This window comes from Pelodiscus sinensis, chromosome 12 (assembly GCF_052426305.1).
Source record: "Pelodiscus sinensis isolate ZL-2025 chromosome 12, ASM5242630v1, whole genome shotgun sequence".
Classification (NCBI taxonomy): Eukaryota; Metazoa; Chordata; order Testudines; family Trionychidae; genus Pelodiscus; species Pelodiscus sinensis.
The window spans coordinates 13,112,434-13,131,698 of record NC_143063.1 but is presented as its reverse complement, the minus strand read 5'-3'; the positions used below and the strand labels follow the sequence as shown (position 1 = coordinate 13,131,698).

Here is a 19,265-nt window from a genome sequence, read left to right as displayed (position 1 = left end):
ATTCCACATGTGGATTAAAAAAAATAGCAGGACCTATTTTGGGGCAGAAGATTGGGGTGCAAGATCTCGGAGAGGATATGGCGACAGAGGGTTTGGGTTATGTGGGGTAAGAGGGCAAAGGGTTGGAGTGCCATAGGCAGGCTCTGACTGGGAGACTTACCTGCTTGACTCCCAGCCAGCAGCCTTCTCAAATTCCCTGCCTGCCCTACCCCCACACTGGCTTCAAGGGCCATGTGGTTTTTGAACAGCTAAAAGCCTGGGGACAGGTTACTTCACAGGCTACCTGTTGATAACAGGAAGCTCCCATTGGCCAGAAATTGGCCAGTGGGATTGTATTGGTGGCATGAGCAGCACCTGAAGCTGCTTCTCCCTCCCCTGTGCTCACAGCTGTTCAAAGAGAGTCCTGCAAGTTTGCAAAGGCTGATTTTCTCAGCAGCGGGCAGGTGGTGGGCAGGGAGTCTGCCTCAGGCTCCCCACCACATTTGTGGCTGGATCTGGTGGCTTCATGGGCCAGATGCAGTCTGCAGAGGGTATTTTGCCTATGCCTATACTAGGTACAGGATGATGGAATATCTTCTTTGTTGTCCAGCAAACCTTTAAAATATATTGCAAGTTAAGGTGCTCTTCCGCCACTGTGGAAGAGATCATTGTTCTTCGTTCTGTCATTTCTCACCACTGAGAACAACCTTTCTCCATCCTCTTTGCGCCTGCCCTCCCCCCCCTTCAAATAGTTGAAGGCTGTTGTCAAATCCCCCGTCACTTAGCCTCTCTTTGTAAGTCATGTGCTCCCGCCCCTAATCATTTTTGTTGCCCTCTACTGGACTTTCTCCAATGCGTCCACATCCTCTCTGTAATGAGGGGCCCAGAATTGGATGCAGTACTCCAGGTTTGGCCTCCCCAGTGCCGAATAAAAGGGACTAATCACTTCCCTAGGTCTGCTGGCAATGCTACTGCTAATGCATGCAATATGCTGTTAGCCTTTTTGGCTACAAAGGCAAATGTTGACTTCTCATCCACTGTAATTCCCAGGTCCTTTTCTGCAGAACTGCTCCTTAGCCAGTTGGTCCCCAGCCTGTAGCAGTGCTTGAGTCTTCTGTCCCACGTGCAGGACTCTGCACTTGTCCTTGTTGAACCTCGTAGGTTTCTTTTGGTCCAATGCTCCTAACTTGTCCAGGTCACATTGGAGGGTAGGGATAGGATCCTGTATATTTATCTCTTTGCCCTAGTTCTGTGTTATCTCCGAATTTGCTGAGGATGTAATCTATCACCTCATTCAGGGTCATTAATAAAGGTGTTGAACAAAACCAGCCCCAGAACTGACCTTTGAGGCACTCTGATACCAACCAGATAATAAGCTGTTGATCACTACCTGTTGAGCCCAACAACGTTAGCCAGCTTTCTATCCACCTTACAGTTCATTTATCTGATCTATACTTCTTTAACTTGCTGGCAAGAATACTGTTGGGGACTTTATAAAAATCTTTGGTATAGTCGAGCTGTATCACCCTTTTCCGCCTGTCGCATATCCACAGAGCTCCTCATATAAGGCAATTGGGTTGGTCAGACACGACTTGCACTTGGTGACTCTAGGTTGACTATTCCTGATCACTTTCCTCCCTTCCAAGTGCTTTATATCTCTCTGTTGCCTTTACATGTAAATGTGCTTCCTTTTTGTTACCTCAGTGCTTAATTTAGATGCTGACATATAGACAAGTGAATAAATATCTGTTATATGACAAAAAACCTGTTTTTCATCTTCTGCTGTAACACAGAATCTGACTGTAAGAACATGTTTTCAGTATACATATATAATTTCTTATGTAATATCTGTACGTACATTTCATAACAAGTATTAACAACCGTTGTGATGTGACTTTCATTTAAGACCACCAGTGATGGTCATAAAAGTATATCCTGATTCTAATTCATTAAAGACCCTTGACAGTTGGCACTAATATCTTCTTTGGTCACAGGCCCTAATCTTGCAGTCATATCCATGCAAGCCAGACTGTGACTGACTAGCTAACATCTAATCAACAGTGTTAAAAATGGAACTGGCATACAGTGAACCTCTTTTTCTAGGGCTTCTAGTGTTGCTTACGCAGCATTGGTGGGGAATGTTTCTAAAAATTGTTAGGATAGATGAAAACACTGTTTCTTCTGCAAGAACTGATGTAAAGAGTGCTGAAAAATGCTTTTGTATGTGTGTGACGTAGTGGGGGTACTTGCTGGGATGTGGTGACCCCTGCTGTCTGGAGCAAGACCCAGCAGGGAAAGCCTCACTAGGCAGAGGTAATGCCAAACTTGTTGAACCAGTGGCCAGACACCCCCCATGGAGAGGAACAAAGGAAGGTGGAATGCTGCCCTGGCTGGGGGGCAGGGCTGGAAGAGGGTTAGTTAGTTCCTGGCTGGAAGGCAGGGAATAAGGAGCTGGGGAGGGGGCTGGGACTTCCCTATCTCAAGGGGGGCACTGAGGCCTCTTAGCCCCAGTTCCTGTAACCAGATTACATCTGTGCTACGCTGTGCTGGAGGAGCAATAAACCACCCTCAATTCCACTGGCTGGTGCAGTCTGTTTGTGCCATTTCGGGGTGCAGGAGATGGGGAACCCCCAACGCGCCGTCACAATGTGTAATAGTGATGTCCTCAACTCTTGAAGGGAAAATACTCAATAACAAACTTGTGTCTTCACTGGTAAGTAAAAGAGGAGCTACTTTTCTCTTATTGATTTTAGACTTGTAATTCTCTGTCATACCTTCAGAGGGCACTTCAGACTTACCTTCTAACATTCCGTTTCTGCTGTAATTCCATCTAGTTTTGTTTGCCTACATGTGGCTAAGTTCTTTTTATTCTTCTTCACTTATGCTATAGTCTTAAATCAGGGATGGAGAGACTAAGCAGCTTGCCTTGATCCAGCTCATGAGGCTTGGGGCTCACTGTCACTGCACAGGGCAAGCCGGCACTGGTAATCTAGCCCTGCGACCAGTCTCTGAGCCTTGTTACAGGCTGGGGATCGAATGGCTAAGTAGCAGTTCTGCAGAAAAGGATCTGGGGATTACAGTGGATGAGAGGCTGGATATGAGTCAACAGTGTGCCCTTGTAGCCAAGAAGGCTAATGGCATATTAGGAGGAGCATTGCCAGCAGATCCAGAGAAGTGATTATTCCCCTTTATTCAGCTCTGGTAAGGCCACACCTGGAGTATTGTGTCCAGTTCTGGGCCTCCCGTTATAGAAAGGATGTGGACGCATTGGAGAGGGTCCAGCGGAGGGCAACCAAAATGATTAGGGGGCTGTAGCCCATGACCTATGAGAAGAGATTGAGGGATTTGGGTTTGTTTAGTCTGCAGAAGAGAAGAGTGAGGGGGGATTTGATAGCAGCCATCAACTTCCTGAAGGGAAGTTTCAAAGAGGACAGAGAAAGGCTGTTCACAGTAGTGACAGATGACAGAACAAGGAGCAATGGTCTCAAGTTACAGTGGGAGAGGTCTAGGTTGGACATTAGGAAAAACTATTTCACTAGAAGGGTGGTGAAGCACTGGAATGGGTTACCTAGGGTGGTGGTAGAATCTCCATTCCTAGATGTTTTTAAGTCTCGGCTTGATAAAGCCCCAGGTGGGTTGGTTTAGTTGGGTTTGGTCCTGTCGTGGGCAGGGGGCTGGACTTGATGACCTCCTGAGGTCTCTTCCTGCCCTATGACTCTGTGAATTGCAACTGCAGAATGAAGGCTTGGGCTGCACTTAAAAGTTAGGTTGATATAGATACATTGGGACAAGATGTGAAAAAACGCACATTTCTGACCAACATAACTATGCTGACCTAACCCCATTGTACACACAGCTAAGGGGCATGCAGAACATGCTGCGCATATGGGCCTACAGCCATAGGGGGATCCAATCCAGGGAATCCGGCAGACTGGGGCGCTTTATCTGCAGCTCCTCCCAGCTAAGCTCCCGGGGCTCTCCTGCAGGTTGCCTTGCTAAGAAGCAGGCAACCAGGCAGGTGAAAGGGACTGGCTGTGGGTGTGCATCCCTCCTCCCCTACCTGGAGCTGAATCAGCCCCTAGAACCTATCCCTCCGCACCCTTTAGGGAAGGTGGCTGTGGTGGGGAGTGTGTGTGTGGGGAGAGGAGGTGCTGCAGCTGCATGTAGCTAGAACTCTACTGATATTCTTCCCCTGACTATAAGGGAGGGAGGGGAAGTGTGCAGCTTGTGAGCCTTCCTCTCGCTCCCAGCTGCCCAGGGGAAGGATAGAGGAGACTTCACACAAAGTGCATACTTCCCCTTGCTCCCTGATCCTTAGAAGAAGGGGAAGAGCAGCAGTGACTTAGTATGTGCAGTTGCAGCTCCTCTCAGCCTCCCAAAATGGAGTCCTCGCCTCCACCATCACACTCACCCCTAAACTCCTCAGCCTCTTACCCTGACACACACATCCCGCATTCAAAAGCGTTAAAAGTACAGAGCAGAGCCACAGCGGGTTAACTGCCAGGACCTGGCCTAAGCTGGGACTGAGCCAACCTGCCTACCTGCTGACTCCTTATGTATTTTTAGTGCAGAGCCACTTATTGGGTAACTGTGTACATGACAAAATACTTACCAGCTATGTGGTTACCTGATTACACACAATTTAACATCCCTAGAGCCTATCCGGTTTGTGCTTAACCAGTTTTTTTTTTTTTTAATTTTCAGGCAGAATCACTTACCGTTTCTGATCATACATATATAGGACCAATAATAGAACAGACAAGACAAAAGAGAAAGGGGCCCAATTTACCAAGTTCTGGAGCACCATTAAGCTTTGATCCCCTTTATTGATCGTTGTCTCAGTTTCTGCACCTTGATTTTGTATATCTTTCCACGTTACATAATGATAGCTTTCATCCATTCAACTTTATTTATTATTATACATTTTGCCAAACTTACATAATTTTTTCTGTATTCTCTGCTGTCATAAATTAACATAAAAAGAGCTCAACCTAAAACTAACAAAACCTAACCCTTCTTGTCTATCATTCAGCAACTTTCTTATTATTTAAATATCATAATTCACTGTGCATCCTAAAACATTCATTAGCATACCCTTTATTTTGGAAAGTTATTGAGAGTTATGGAAAACCCATATCTTTTCCAAACACAGGTTTCCAGGGAACTTTTTGCTCAAAGATTACCACTGTGCTTATAAATCATTATAAAGTCCTGTTGGTAAGTTTACCTATTTGCATTTTTGAGGGGCTTTATTCCATTTACACCCAAATGTTCCTCCAAAGATGGAAAAAAGCAGGTATCTACAAATTCCCAAGGATTGAGACTGTGGGACCACTGCTCAGGGGTTGAATATATAAGAGAATTCCATTGAGGTGGCTGATCTTGGTCTCTCTTTCTCTTACAGAATGTGAAGTATTACCAGGGCATTCGTGCTGCAGTGAGCAGGGTGAAAGGAAGGGGCGAGAAAGCAATTGTCCTAGACATTGGGACTGGCACAGGACTCCTGTCCATGATGGCAGTTACAGCAGGTGCAGACTTCTGCTATGCTATTGAGGTGAGCAATTTCTCATTGTCAGTACATGTATCTGCTGCTCAGGAGATGAAAGTGGCACAACTTCTAGCATGCAATTGGGAATGTGCGCCTAGTGTTGCTTTTAGAGCCTCAGTGCAATTGTTTCCTCTACAAAATGAGTAGTGTGGATGCATTAACCATTCTTAGTCATTGGACTAAATGTAGCTTGTATAATACAGGCAGTCCCCGGGTTACGTACAAGATAGGGACTGTAGGTTTGTTCTTAAGTTGAATCTGTATGTAAGTCGGAACTGGCATCAGCCGCTGCTGAAACTGATCAGTTTCAACAGCCGCTGAATCTGGACACCAGTTCCACTTACATACAGATTCAAGATGAGAACACCAGGCGTCCCCAAGTCAGCTGCTGCTGAAACAGATCAGCAGCTGATTCCAGGAAGCCCAGGGCAGCTGACTTTGGGACGCCTGGGGCAGAGCAGCTCGGGTGCTGCTGGCTTGGTCCAGTAGCGCGGCTGCTCCTCAGCTCTACTGGACCAACCCAGCAGCACCTCAGCTGCTCTGCCCCAGGCATCCTGATTCAGCCACTGTTGAAACTGATCAGCAGCTGAATCAGGATGCCTGGGGCAGAGCAGCTGGGGTGCTGCCGGGTTGGTCCAGTAGCGCCAAGAAGCGGTGCTGCGGGACCAACCGGCAGTGCCCCACCTGCTCTACCACAGGCCCCCGGCTTTGCTCCACGTCTCCCTGGTCTGCTGGGGGGACACTAGCTGCGTTCCCCCCCCCCCCCAGCAGACCAGGGAGACGTGGAGCAAAGCTGCGGAGGACCCGGGCCGAACCGTGGCGCTTCCAGATCAGCGCCGCGGTCCGGCCCGGGTCCTCCGCGGCTTTGCTCAGCGTCTCCCTGGTCTGCAGAGCTGAGCAGACGCTGAGCAGAGCGGCGGAGCCAGCAGACCAAAGAGACGGGAAGCAGCTTTTCTCGCCCCGGTGAAGGCGGGCGGCGGGACCAGGCGTCCCACTGCTCTAGTTCTCCGGGGCGAGAAATCCCCGTTCGTAACTACGGATCCGACATAAGTCAGATCCGCGTAACTCGGGGACTGCCTGTATAACTTAGAAGGGTTTGTGTAGAAGAGATACACCGTACGGAAAGAGCTCTTATGGGAATGTTATAGAAATTAGTTGTAATTTTCTCAGGATAGACAGTTTTTTTCTAACCATGACAGAAAAAATCTTAATTAGTATAGTTGGAAATTAGGTTTTTGTACTGTATTTTCTGTATTCCTTGTGATTGATATGTGGCTTGTAGGAGTTAATGAATGTGGTTCAAAAAATACTAGTGCTCTCAAAACATACTGTGGCTGTTCTTCAGTTTCATTATTTATAGGACCAGGGCTTCTCAAGTTTTTTTCATCATGTAGACCACATCTTCATAGAGAGACTGCTGCATATACTTTTGCACAGAACATAAGGATGATCATGCTGAGATCAGTGACCCATCTAAACTAGTATCCAGTCTTCCAACTGTGACCCATGCCATTTGAAGCATCTGGCATGAACAGAACAGGTGAATTATCAATGATCCACTCTTGGTCATCCAACCTCAGCTTCTGGCAGTTAGAAATTTAGGGACACCTGAAGGTATGGGATTATGTTCCTGATCATTTTAGCTAATAGCCATTGATGGGCCTATCCTCCATTCTTTTTTGAATGCAGCTATACTTTTGGCCTTCACAACATCTCCTGGCAAGACATCTTGCAAGTTGACTGTGTGTTGTATGAAGAAGTACATTTTTATGTTTGTTTTAAACCTGCTGCCTATTCATTTCATTGAGTTACCCCCTGGTTCTCACGTTCTGTAAACCAATGAACAACACTTTCTTATTCACTTCCTCCACACCATTGATGGTTTTGTAGACCCCATCATATTTTCCCTTAGGGTGCAGCACCGTAACTAAAAATAAGATACACAGTTTGAGCTATGCAAATTGCATATCTTATTTCAGTGCTATTTTGAAATAGCTTATTTTATCATTTGGTGCTGTCTGCTCAACGCCAAATTTTGAAGTAACCCTCTATTCCGAAATATCCCTTGTTCTTTGTAGAATGAGGTTTACTAGGACATTGGAATAGCAAGCTGAAATATTGGTCTTGCTGTGAAGACGTAGGATAGCTATTTTGGGATAATCTGTCATCCCGAAATAGCACTGCAGTGTAGATATAGCCTTAGTCATCTCTTTTCCAAGCTGAAAATCCCGGTCTTTTTATTCTCTCCTCATATGAAATCTGTTCCATTCCCTTATTTATTTTTGTTGGTCTTCTCTGTATCACTAATTCTAATAAATCTTTTTCTTTTTTTTTTTTTTGAGATGGGGTAACCAGAGCTGCAACAGTATTCAAGTGTGTGTATGCAATGCATTTCTATACTGGCATTATGACAGAGTGGATTGATTTTAAATCAAGGTGATTTAAAATGATTTCAATCATTTAAATCACGCACAAAAATCATTGATTTAAATCAAGTTACCAAAATAGCTAAGACTGACTGCTTTTAATTTTGGAATAAGCTGCATTGAACCACTGGCACTTTTTTTGAGAACAAGTATAGACTGGAGTTCACTTGAAAAAGCTGAGGTATGCTGAAGTGAAATAGGGAATAGATACATGGCATCATCATTATGGTCTGGGGTCATAATGTTCCAAAATAAGTGGCATGTATTATATTATGTAATATAAAATAAGAAACTGTATTATAATAGATTCTAAACCTAGTTGACTAATTAAATAAGTTGTAAGGATTAGCTTAGCCAAACTTTTTTTTTTTTTTAAAGCAACATCCAACACAGCAGTTTGGAAGTTTACTTGTCAAATCACACTTATACTAAAAGGCATAGAAAGAGTCTTGAAGAATGATGTGTTGCAAAGAGAATTATTTAAGGTATTAGCCAGTTTATCTATTCAGAACTATCCACATCTTCATCTGAATAATTTTTTCTCAATAAGCCGTTTTCCTTATGATGTTTTTTTCTTTCAAAGAGACCCTGTATCATCTTCGTGCACTGCTTACACGTGACACGTTTTCTGTTTTTACCCAGGGAACAAATTTCTTCGAAATATTCTCAGCTAAGGTTTCTCTTATGCCCAGAAACCATGACAGTTTTGCTGTGGCAAAAGTGCAGGGGAATATAGGAAGCTCTGTGTGTGCTGAATAATGTCTTCTCTTTTTCTTTCCAGTCTACTCCTCTGTTCGTTTCTGTGTTGTCTCTGTACAGGCAGTCCCCGACTTATGCGGATCCGACATAAGACGGATCCGCAGTTATGAACGGGGCGAGAAAAGCTGCTCCGCGTCTCCCTGGTCTGCAGACCAGAAAGACGCGGAGCAAAGCTGCGAAGGGGATCGGGCAGCCCAGGCGCGCCTGGGCTGTCCCGCCGCCGGCTTCCCCCGAGGCTTTGCAAAGCCGCGGAGGGGCTTGGGCAGCCAGGCAGCCCCTCTGCGGCTTTGCAAAGCTTCGGGGGAAACCGGCGGCGGGACAGCCCAGGCGTGCCTGGGCTGTCCCGCTGTGGGCATGCTCCAAGGCTTTGCTCCCCGTCTCCCTGCAAACCAGCAGACCAGGGAGATGGGGAGCAAAGCCTCAGAGCATGCCAGCAGTGAGACAGCGCGGCGTGCCTGGACTGTCCCGCTGCCCGCGTGCTCTGCGGCTTTGCTCCGCGTCTCCCAGGTCAGCAGACCAGGGAGACGGAGCAAAGCCGTGGAGGACTTGGGCGTCCCGCCACCCCCGTCTCCCTGGTCTGCTGGGGGGGGGGCAGTTAGTGCCCCCCCCCCCCCCAGCAGACCAGGCTTTTCTTGCCTATCCCTGGGGTAGAGCAGCTGGGGGCTGCCGGGTTGGTCCCGCAGCGCTGCTCCGGACCAACCCGGCAGCACCCAGCTGCTCTGCCCCAGGAGTCCTGATTCAGCCGCTGCTGGTCAGTTTCAGCAGCGGCTGAATCAGGACGCCTCAGGCAGAGCAGCTGGGGTGCTGCTGGGTTGCTCCAGTAGCGCTGAGGATCCGCGCTACTGGAGCAACCCAGCAGCACCCCAGCTGCTCTGCCCCAGGCGTCCCCAAGTCAGCCGCTGCTGAAACTGACCAGCGGCTGACTACAGGAAGCTTGAGGCAGAGTTGCTCTGCCTGAGGCTTCCTGGAATCAGCTGCTGATCAGTTTCAGCAGCAGCTGATTTGGGGATGCCTGGGTTTCTTAAGTTGAATCTGTATGTAAGTCAGAACTGGCATCCAGATTCAGGCGCGTTGAAACTGATCAGTTTCAGCAGCGGCTGATGCCAGTTCCGACTTACATACAGATTCAACTTAAGAACAAACCTACAGTCCCTATCTTGTACGTAACCCGGGGACTGCCTGTAATGGCTCAGGTGTGGGACTTTCCTTCACATCCTCTGCGGTGAAGACCAATGCAGAGAATCCATTTGCATTCTCTGCAATGCCTTTGTCTTTCTTGTGTGCTCCTTCAGCACCTTCAATATACTAAAAAAAAAAATGGTATTAATTTTTGTGTCTTTTACTAGTATTTTTTATTCTTTTTTGGCCTATCTAGTGTTATTTTTATACTTGACTTACCAAAGCTTATTCTCCTTTCTGTTTTCCTCAGTAGCATATGACTTCCAACTTTTAAAGGTTATCCTTTTGTCTATAATTGCTTTTTCTTTGTTATTTAGCCATGGTGGCAATCTTTTTGACCCTCTTGTGGTTTTTTGGAGGAGGGAGAGGCAGGGTAGTTATACATGTAGTTTGAGCCTCTATCATTATAAAAAGTTTCCATAAATCTTACAGGCATTTCACTGTTGTGACCGTTCCTTTAAATTTCCATTTAACTAACGTCCTCATTTTTGTGAAGTTCCACTTTTTGAAGTTAAATGCTACTGTGGTGGGCTTCTTTGGTATTTACCACACAATAAGGATGTTAAATTTAGTTACATTATGATGGTTATTACTGAGTGGTTCAGCTATATTCATCTCTTGGATCAGATCTTATGCACCATTTAGGACTAAATTAAGAATGGTCGGTCGCTTCCCTTGTGAGTTCCAGGACTAGCTTCTCCAAGAAGTAATCATTAATGATATCTAGGATTTTTAGTTTTGCATCCTGTCATAAGATGACATGTACCCAAGTCTACATGGGGACAATTGAAATCCCCCATTATTATTAAAATAGAGCTTCCAATTGGTCATCAGATAACAACCATTTCTTACTTTTTAAAGAGTAAATTGAAAATCTATACAATGCATCTTTCATACCTTTTAATACAAGTTAGCAGCTAGAAATATCATGTAACCAGCCAGCTTTCTGCAGATCCCCAGTGGTCTGTGGATTACAATTTGAAAATAGTAACTCCAAACATTTTGCACTTGCTTACAGTAATTTAGCAGGAGAAGCCCTCTTAGTTTGTTAAATGCTGCAAACTAGCAGCACATTAACTTGCTCTGAAAATGATGAATCAGGTTCAAATTTGGTGATTATCCTAAACAATCAGATTCTACAGACTCTGCAGATATTTAAAACTTATCAGTACAAAAGAATTGTATAGTATAGATATCAGTCAGAAAGACTGATGTTGTTTTAAAACATTCCTCTGAATGTAATAAGCACATTCATTTTTAGCCCAGTGATCTACAGCAGCTGTTTTTCCATCCCTGTCTTCACGCTTACATTCTTGCAGGAATTTAAAAAAAAAAGTTCCCTTGGCAGCAAGAGGTATAGAAATAAGTATATTTTGCCACTGTTAATACTGTTACTGGGTGCATATTTTAACAAGATCAACAGCTTTTCTTCAGTGTCAGTCTTATTTTGGTTCCCATTTCAGTTCAGTTAGGTCTTGGTAGGCCTCATGTGAAGAACGTCTCATTTCTAAACTGGTTTATTTTAGATGTTGGTATTTAAAGTCTCAACAGTTTACTCAGTCTTTTTGAAAGCTTAAGACTTTCATAGTGGGAGATTAACTTACATTGTGGGTTCATCATTCATGGTAACATTCACTCCTGTACAGACAAGCAGTGCAAGGCATGGGCACTACTAATGTTCCACTCTGCCCAGTGTTGAAAGAGCAAATTGTGCATAGGATTCATGATGCCACTGTGCATGGTGTGACTTTCTAAGGTTAAAAGTAACACTCACAGTATACTACATTTTAACAGAACAAGGGATGCTTACAATAAAGGATTTTCTTTAACAAGGTTTAGTTAATAGGCTCATTTTTTGGTGTTAATTTTCCCTTTAGATTTTGATGTTAATTCTATCCACATGTTATATTCTTGATATTTTTTCAAGGTCTTCATGCCTATGGCTGTTGCTGCTGAAAAGATAGTGGAGAAAAATGGCTTTAGTGACAAGATCAAGATAATCAACAAGCACTCCACAGATGTTACAGTTGGACCAGGTGAGAAGGGCTCAAAGAATAAAAACAAGTGATAACCGAAGTACTTCAAAACTGCCAGGAGACATTCTTTTCAAATATTAGCTTAATTAAAAAAAATCATTTAATCTGGAATGCATCCTGGAAAGCTGAAACAAAAAATTTTACATTTGAATTGTAGCCCCCTGAAGAGAAATCACTGATTTTAATGTTGAAGCTTCCCAATGGATATGTGAGCAACATCACTATACACATGAGCTTTTTCATGATTTATACTGTGCGCTGAATCTCATAGGAGGAGGTGGGCGAGCCTCAGATTCTTGGTGTGCACCCGTGCAGGCATGCACCTTAGAGGTAACACTGATGCACAGCTAGGCGACCTCTGGACCCAGGCTTGTGGATCCAAGAGGAGGCAAAGGTGCACATAAATGTCTAGGAGCCCAGAGTAGTGTATCTGGCCTGAGGGTCTTCCTACCGTGCATGGCAGGCATGGTGGTGAGAGTCCTCATGGACAATATGGCCTTGATATTTTATGTCAGCAGACAAGGGGGGAACATGCTCCTCTGTGCTGTGATAGATGGCTCTCCTTCCCTGGATCAGCATCAGCCAGAGCATCCATTTAGAGGTAACTCACCTCCTGGAGATCAGCAGCACCTGAAAACAGTGTTTCTTAAACTTTTTGAGACCACGGAACACCAAACAATAATATTTTTTTATGTGGAACACCTATGAAAATTTTCTTCCAAAAAAAAATAAAAAAGTCAAACAAAACAAGACAAAAACAAAGAAGAGGTCACGGCACACCTGCAGGTTGTTCATGGAACACCGGTGTTCCATGGAACATAGTTTAAGAAACACTGCCCTAGAAGATTACCTCAGCAGGGACATCACTTCTCACCATAAATAGTTTCTTCACTGGGAAGTGGCCTCTTCAACTTTGCAGAAGTGAGTGACTGCCCAAACAGACCCCTTTGCTACATGGCAAAACAGGAAATGCCTCTTTTTCTGCTTCTGATGGGATCAGGGCAGAAGCTCCCAACCAGGCATCTTCCTTTTGTCATGGTCCAAGTGCCTGCTGTATGCATTCCTGCTGATCCTCGTCATCAGCCAGGTCCTCGTTTAGATCAAACAGGAGAAGGCCTGTGTCATCCTGATCACCATTGATTTGGCCTTGCCAGTGTTGATTCAGGATGCTTGGTGATATACACCCCTGACTCCTCCCTGGCCATCTGGACCTGTTGTCAAAGACCAACCTTCCACAAGGCTAACCTACAAAGCAAAGTGGGCTTAGTTCTCCCAGTGGGCAGCGGAGTGAGGTGTCTCTGGAACACGCTCCAGTGCAATCGGTTCTTGCCTGCCTCTCATAACTCTGGGGCCAAAGTCTGGCGCTCTCCTCCATTCAAGTGCATCTGGTGGCCATCTGCACTTTCAATGGGCAGGATTAAGGGCAGATAGTGTTCCAGCATGACATGATGGTATGGTTCCTATGGAGTCTTAATTGACCCCATCTGCAGTAGGATTTTAATTAGTGTTCTCTCAGCTCACAGGACCACCCTTTGGAATCTTTTGCCTCCCGTTCTTGCTCACAGTGACTTCGGCAATATGCCTTTTTGAAATCCGGGCCTTAACTTCAGAGCCTCTGTACACTGTTTTCTTCAAAGACAAAACCCATTTGTGGCCCCGTGCGGACTTCTTAATGAAGGTTCCTTCTTCCAGGTGAACCAGGATATTTTCTTACCTATGTTCTTCCCCAGACCTCACAAGACAAAGGCAGAGAGGTGGCTGGACACCCTTGCGGTACGAAGCCTTTCCACAAGTCATCCCAGCTTTTGTCGCTGTAGCTGACAGGATGAAGGGCATGCTGGTGTCCACATAGCAGCTGCCCAAGTGGATTATCTCGTGTTTGGACCTGCTATGACATCGCAAAGGTTCCCCTGCCACGGATTTTTCAGGTGTATCTAACTAAGGCCCAGGCAGGAGCAGTTTACCTGGAAATGCCAATTCAGGACATCCTCAGTCCACACATTCACAGCCCACTACATCCTCACACAGCAGGTTAAAGATTACATTGGGTTCGGTAGGTCTGTGTCGCAATCAATCCAGCCACGTACTTCTACCATGGGTACTGCTTGGAGTCACCTAAAGTGGAATGGACATGAGCAATCGCTCAAAGAGGAAAATATGTTTACCTTTTTTTAAAGTGGTGTTTTCAAGATGTGCTGCTCATGTCCATTGCATGACTTCTCTCTTTCCCCACTGTCAGAGTTTCCAGCAAGAAGGAAATGTGTTTGGAGGGAAATGTGCAGCTTCCTTTATATTGTGCTCCAGGGGTCGCCAGAGCCATTCCTGTATGGATGTTGCTAGGGGAAATCTTCAGACACTGGTGTATATGGCAAACACGTACACCTAAAGGGGAATGGGCATGAGCAACAAATCTTAAAGAACACTGGTTATAAAATAGGGAGCTGTCTTTTTCTAAGATAACACAAGCTGTCATTGTATTACATTGTTTTTTAGATGGAGACATGCAGTGTCGTGCAAATATCTTGATAACAGAGTTATTTGACACAGAGCTGATAGGAGAAGGAGCTTTACCATCCTATGAACATGCCCACAAATATCTTGTGCAGGTAAGAAAATGGTAGTAGATAGTGCCGAATTCATCCTGGGTGTTAAGCCTTTGTCTTCTGTGGCAGTGCATGAGCATTGAACTTGGCCTGGTTTGTTAAGTTATTTAACCAGTCAGCTGTATTCTAACTAAGTAAATAATTTGTCAGAAACATTTGTCATTTATTTTGAGCTTTTATTTTTCTGTCATATACTGAATGCAATTGTAAGTTGTATATTGATGATTATAGCTTAGTAGCTAATTGCCTTCAAAGGTTAAGGTAGATCTGATATCTTCAGTATGAGAATAAAGATTTGAATAAAGCTCAAGAGTGGCATCAATGTCTGTTGTTTTAGACACACAATGGCATCAGTAAGTAATTTACAAAAATTAGCTTGGTAAGCCATGCAGAAACCCTGGATGGTAGAAAGGTGCAAATTCGATGAGAAAACACACACAAAGCTGAAGGCCAAAACTCCAAAGGAAAGTTTTAGAAGACAACATTTAGAATTTAGGAAATCTTGGCTATCAACCCTGTGCTTAGTCCACCTTATCCCTTACGTTGCACTACGTTTTAAAATAAGTATTTCATTTTACTTTCCTGTTGGTAATTCAGCAATGTTGAATGCATTTACTCTTTGTTTTTAAATGCTTAGGAAGGATGTGAGGCAGTGCCTCACAGGGCAAGAGTATATGCCCAATTAGTGGAATCCAAAAGAATGTGGTCCTGGAACAAGCTTTTTCCTGTTCACGTCCAAGCAGAGGATGATGAGAAAATTATTGTCTTCCCTTCAGAAATAGACACCTGTCCTGGTGTTCCTTCTGTCTATGATATCCAACTAAACCAGGTGCCTCAGAGTGACTTCACTGTCCTCAGTGATGTTGTGACTATGTTCAGGTAAGGAATAGGGATGTTAAATTTAGATTAATTAACTAATCTTATAGTTGATGGGATTTCCATCAACTATTCGATCTATAAGAGCGCCTCTGCTTTTGAACTGTAGCAAGAGTCTTCCTCTTGCAACAGTTCAAAAGCAGAAGCTCTGCAGAGAGTGTGGGCCAGCAGAGCTCCCTGTGGCGCCTCAGCCTTTGAAATGTACAAGAGCCTCTTGGGCTTCCCAAAAGCAGAATCAGAGCAGAAGTAGCGTGAGCTGCTTCCATCCTTACCAGTGCCATTTCTCGCTGTGCCTCTACCTCCTCTGCCTCCCGCAGAGACAGTGTTGGGGGGAAACGGCTTTTAAGATGGCTCCCCCCAGGACTGGATCCTGCTCCCCCCCCTTTTGCTGCCTCTCTCTAATAGAGACAGCAAGGGGCGGAGGGAGAGGGGGCAACTAGTCACATCCCTAGTCAACTAGTCACTTACATCCCTAATAGTGAATAGTGGTAGGAGTAGTAAAAATAAATAAAAACTTTGCTGTGCCTTTCAAAAAAAATCTGATTATTCAGATGAAGTAACTTATGGCAAACGAAGTTTGGGGTGAGCAGACATTGAGTATTTGAATAACACTTAGGTGTTGACAATCCATATTACTCTGTTGCGGAAATGTAATGTATGGTTTTGTTTCAGGATAGTGGTTTTTACGTCTTTCAAACTGTCTCAATTCCATTTGTATAATGTTACTAAACATGCTTTGCCCCACATTATACTTCCCTTCCTGCATTTCCTAAAACGCACATTTATAATGTTTTATAACAATGTGAATCAACATGCCTTTTAACATAATTGAGTACAACTGATGCTTCTCTGTGTAGTATGGATTTCAGTAAGGAAGTAAACAGCTCGTCCGCCTGTTACACAGTGAAGTTGCAGCCCATAAAATCTGGCATGGCACAAGTGATCCTTTCATGGTGGGATATTGATATGGACCCCTCTGGGACGATAAAATGTACTATGGCACCATACTGGGTACAACCTGCCTCTCATGATGTCCAGGTAAGGTATTGATATTTTTCAGTTACCCAGTTAATTACATGTATTTATTTAAAATAATGTTCTTTATATCACTGATATACATGTGGTGACTTGCTTTAGCAGGTGACTCTTGAAGTGTAACAATTTGAGTAGTGTTTGGTTTATTGCAAGATTATAATGACATGCATATTAAATAAATGTTAACCACAAAAAACTCTCCTAGTTTAAGACCACATTCAATTTTGTAATATAAAGTACTGAAATTCATCTTTCCTTTTAGCTGTGTATTTTAAGGATGTTAGTATTCATTGTTCCGCAGGGATTTTTAAAATGCAAATATTATCTGAAAAATCGTTGTCTTCTTTGAGTGATGTCCCCGAGGGTGCTACACTGTACATGTCAAGTCATCCCAGTGCCACAGATCAGAGTTTTCGTGAGTGGTGATCTGCCGGATCGCGCGTGCACAGCACTCGCTTTGTACCTTGTACCCTTTTGATGTTTCGCACGGTCCAGCTCCTGCCAGTTCCTTCTTTGCTGCCCGTGGTCACAGACGTAGCGAGCCTTCTCTCCTCAGGCAAACCCTGTCAGGAATAGAATACATAGTTAGAGTTTATAGTTAGTTACAGTTCTTATAGTTGTAGTTAAACTTTTTTTTTTTTTTTTTGTGACAAACTATATTATTTTCTTCAATTAGTTTTACAGTTAGCTATGCCGGGCTGCCCTGGTTTTAAGAAGTGCGCCACATGCCATGCCTGCATCCGACAGTCATGCCAAGTGCATCGAGTGCCTCAGAAATGTGTCCATTGTGCCAAACTGATAGTCAGGGCACATAAAGACAGGGAGATGAGACTAAAAATGTTCCTGTTCGACAAGGTGCTTCAACTGCTGGAACATTGTCCCATTGTTTCCACTCCACTACCAATGATAGGAGTGGCCACGTTACTCGTCCTTTTTTAATCAGCGGCAGGATAACAATCCTAACTGAAACAGAACCTGGCCTCAGAGATAAAGACAGTCTTCCGGCTCGGCGGCTCAACCTCCACTGGCCAACAAGCAAATTTGAATGCTTGGTTGAGGGCCTACAAAACCTACTACAAATTTCAATGCCAAGATTGATTATGCAAACGTTCCAAGATGGGCTTAATCCATTCTACCACCAATGGACTTACATCCCCTCAGACAGATGGGTGCTCGACATTATACCATACCATGCCTTGCCAAACCTTCCACCTACCCTCCTACTGTGTCTTTAGGGACCCCTCTCACAATACCTTGCTACGACGAGAGATGCTTCGTCTTTTAGATCTAGGAGCTATAGAGCCAGTTCTACACGAGCAGAGTCAGGGGCTTCTATTCCTGCTATTTTCTAACTCAAAAAAAATTAGGAAGCTGGAGACTGATTTTTGGATCTGCGCAATCTGAACAGATTAATCAAAACGACAATTTTTGCATGGTCACTCTATCCACCATTATCTTGGCATTGCATCGAGGTGATTGGTTTTCAGCCCTCGACCTCCAGGATGCATACTTTCACATCCTGCTCACAGAAAATTCCTGAGATCTATGGTAGGCCACAATCACTACTAATACCGAGTACTACCCTTTGGTCTTTCCATGGCCCCTCGCGTTTTCTCCAAGGTACTTGCTGTAGTCACAGTGCACCTTCAGTCTATGGGAATAATCATTTTCCCTTATCTTGACAACTGCCTTCTCAAGGCATTGTTGCAGATGGAATCGGCACGTGTAACAGCGAGGAGCATACTGTGCTTTCAAAATCTAGGCCTCCACATAAATTGGGAAAAGTCTTCTGTTAACTCTTCCCAAAACATGCAGTTCATTGGAGCATGCCTACATTCTACAGCTGCTCGGGCCTGTCTATCTCTCAAAAGATTCCTTGCCATTCAGACTCTGGCCACAAGGATCTACCTTGCCACTTGTACCGCAACCAGAGATTGCCTACAACTTCTTGGCCACATGGTGGCCACCGCATTTGTAGTACCACATTTGACTTCACATGCGTTGCCTACAAATTTGGTTTTCCAGAGCTTACAAACCTTAGAAACCCCCATGTCACTCTCGTTTACGGTACTGCATGAGATCAAAACATTGCTCCTTTGGTGGAAGAAATCAGCCAACTTTTGCATGGGCATCCCCTTCCTCCAGCCTTCCACCTTGTGCACAATTATAATCGATGCCTCCCTTACTGGAAGGAGTGCTCATTTCTGAGCTCAAACTGCCCAAGGCCTTTGGTCAACCCCAGAGATGTCCTTACACATTAATCTCCTAGAATTGCATGCCATACACAATGCTTGCAGGCGTTTCCTGCCTTCTGTCACCAACAAGCATGTCCATGTCCTCACAGACAACATTGCCTCTGTTTTCCATATCAACAGACAGGGAGGAGCCAGATCTTCTCCCCTTAGCACCTATGCCATAAAGCTGTGGAATTTCTATATCAGTCACAATATCCACCTCTCCGCAATTCACATACCAGGTGTCTCCAACGTGATGGCCGTTGCTCTCAGCAAGCATTTCCCTGAACATCATGAATGGGTACTCGACTCTTCGATAGCACACTCCCTTTTTCGCAGGTGGGGCTGACCATCAATTGATCTGTTTTCAATATTGGACAATACCAAATGCACTCAGTTCTGCTCGAGAGTGGGCATAGAGACAGGATCTCTCAGGGATGCCTTCCTCATCCAATGGGATCACAACCTCACTTATGCCTTCTCCCCTCCCCCCCCCCATACCACTTCTGGCCAGGGTTGTGCAGAAGATCAAGACGGACAGCTCCACTGTTGGAAGACAACTGGCCCAGACAATCGTGGTATCCATTTCT

The 19,265-nt window shown here is 44.7% G+C and overlaps 1 protein-coding gene across 5 annotated transcripts in view; it reads left to right on the top strand.

The window, feature by feature from the left end:
• The window catches only part of PRMT7 (protein arginine methyltransferase 7), a 63,023-nt gene that overhangs the window by 6,580 nt on the left and 37,178 nt on the right, over positions 1-19,265 (top strand). For all 5 annotated transcript variants that reach the window (XM_075940340.2, XM_075940339.2, XM_006117569.5 and 2 more), the window contains exons 4-8: positions 5,384-5,533; positions 11,819-11,927; positions 14,421-14,533; positions 15,168-15,409; positions 16,264-16,444. In XM_075940340.2, the coding sequence (XP_075796455.2) occupies positions 5,384-5,533; positions 11,819-11,927; positions 14,421-14,533; positions 15,168-15,409; positions 16,264-16,444 (795 nt within the window). The remainder of the gene's footprint in view (positions 1-5,383; positions 5,534-11,818; positions 11,928-14,420; positions 14,534-15,167; positions 15,410-16,263; positions 16,445-19,265) is intronic.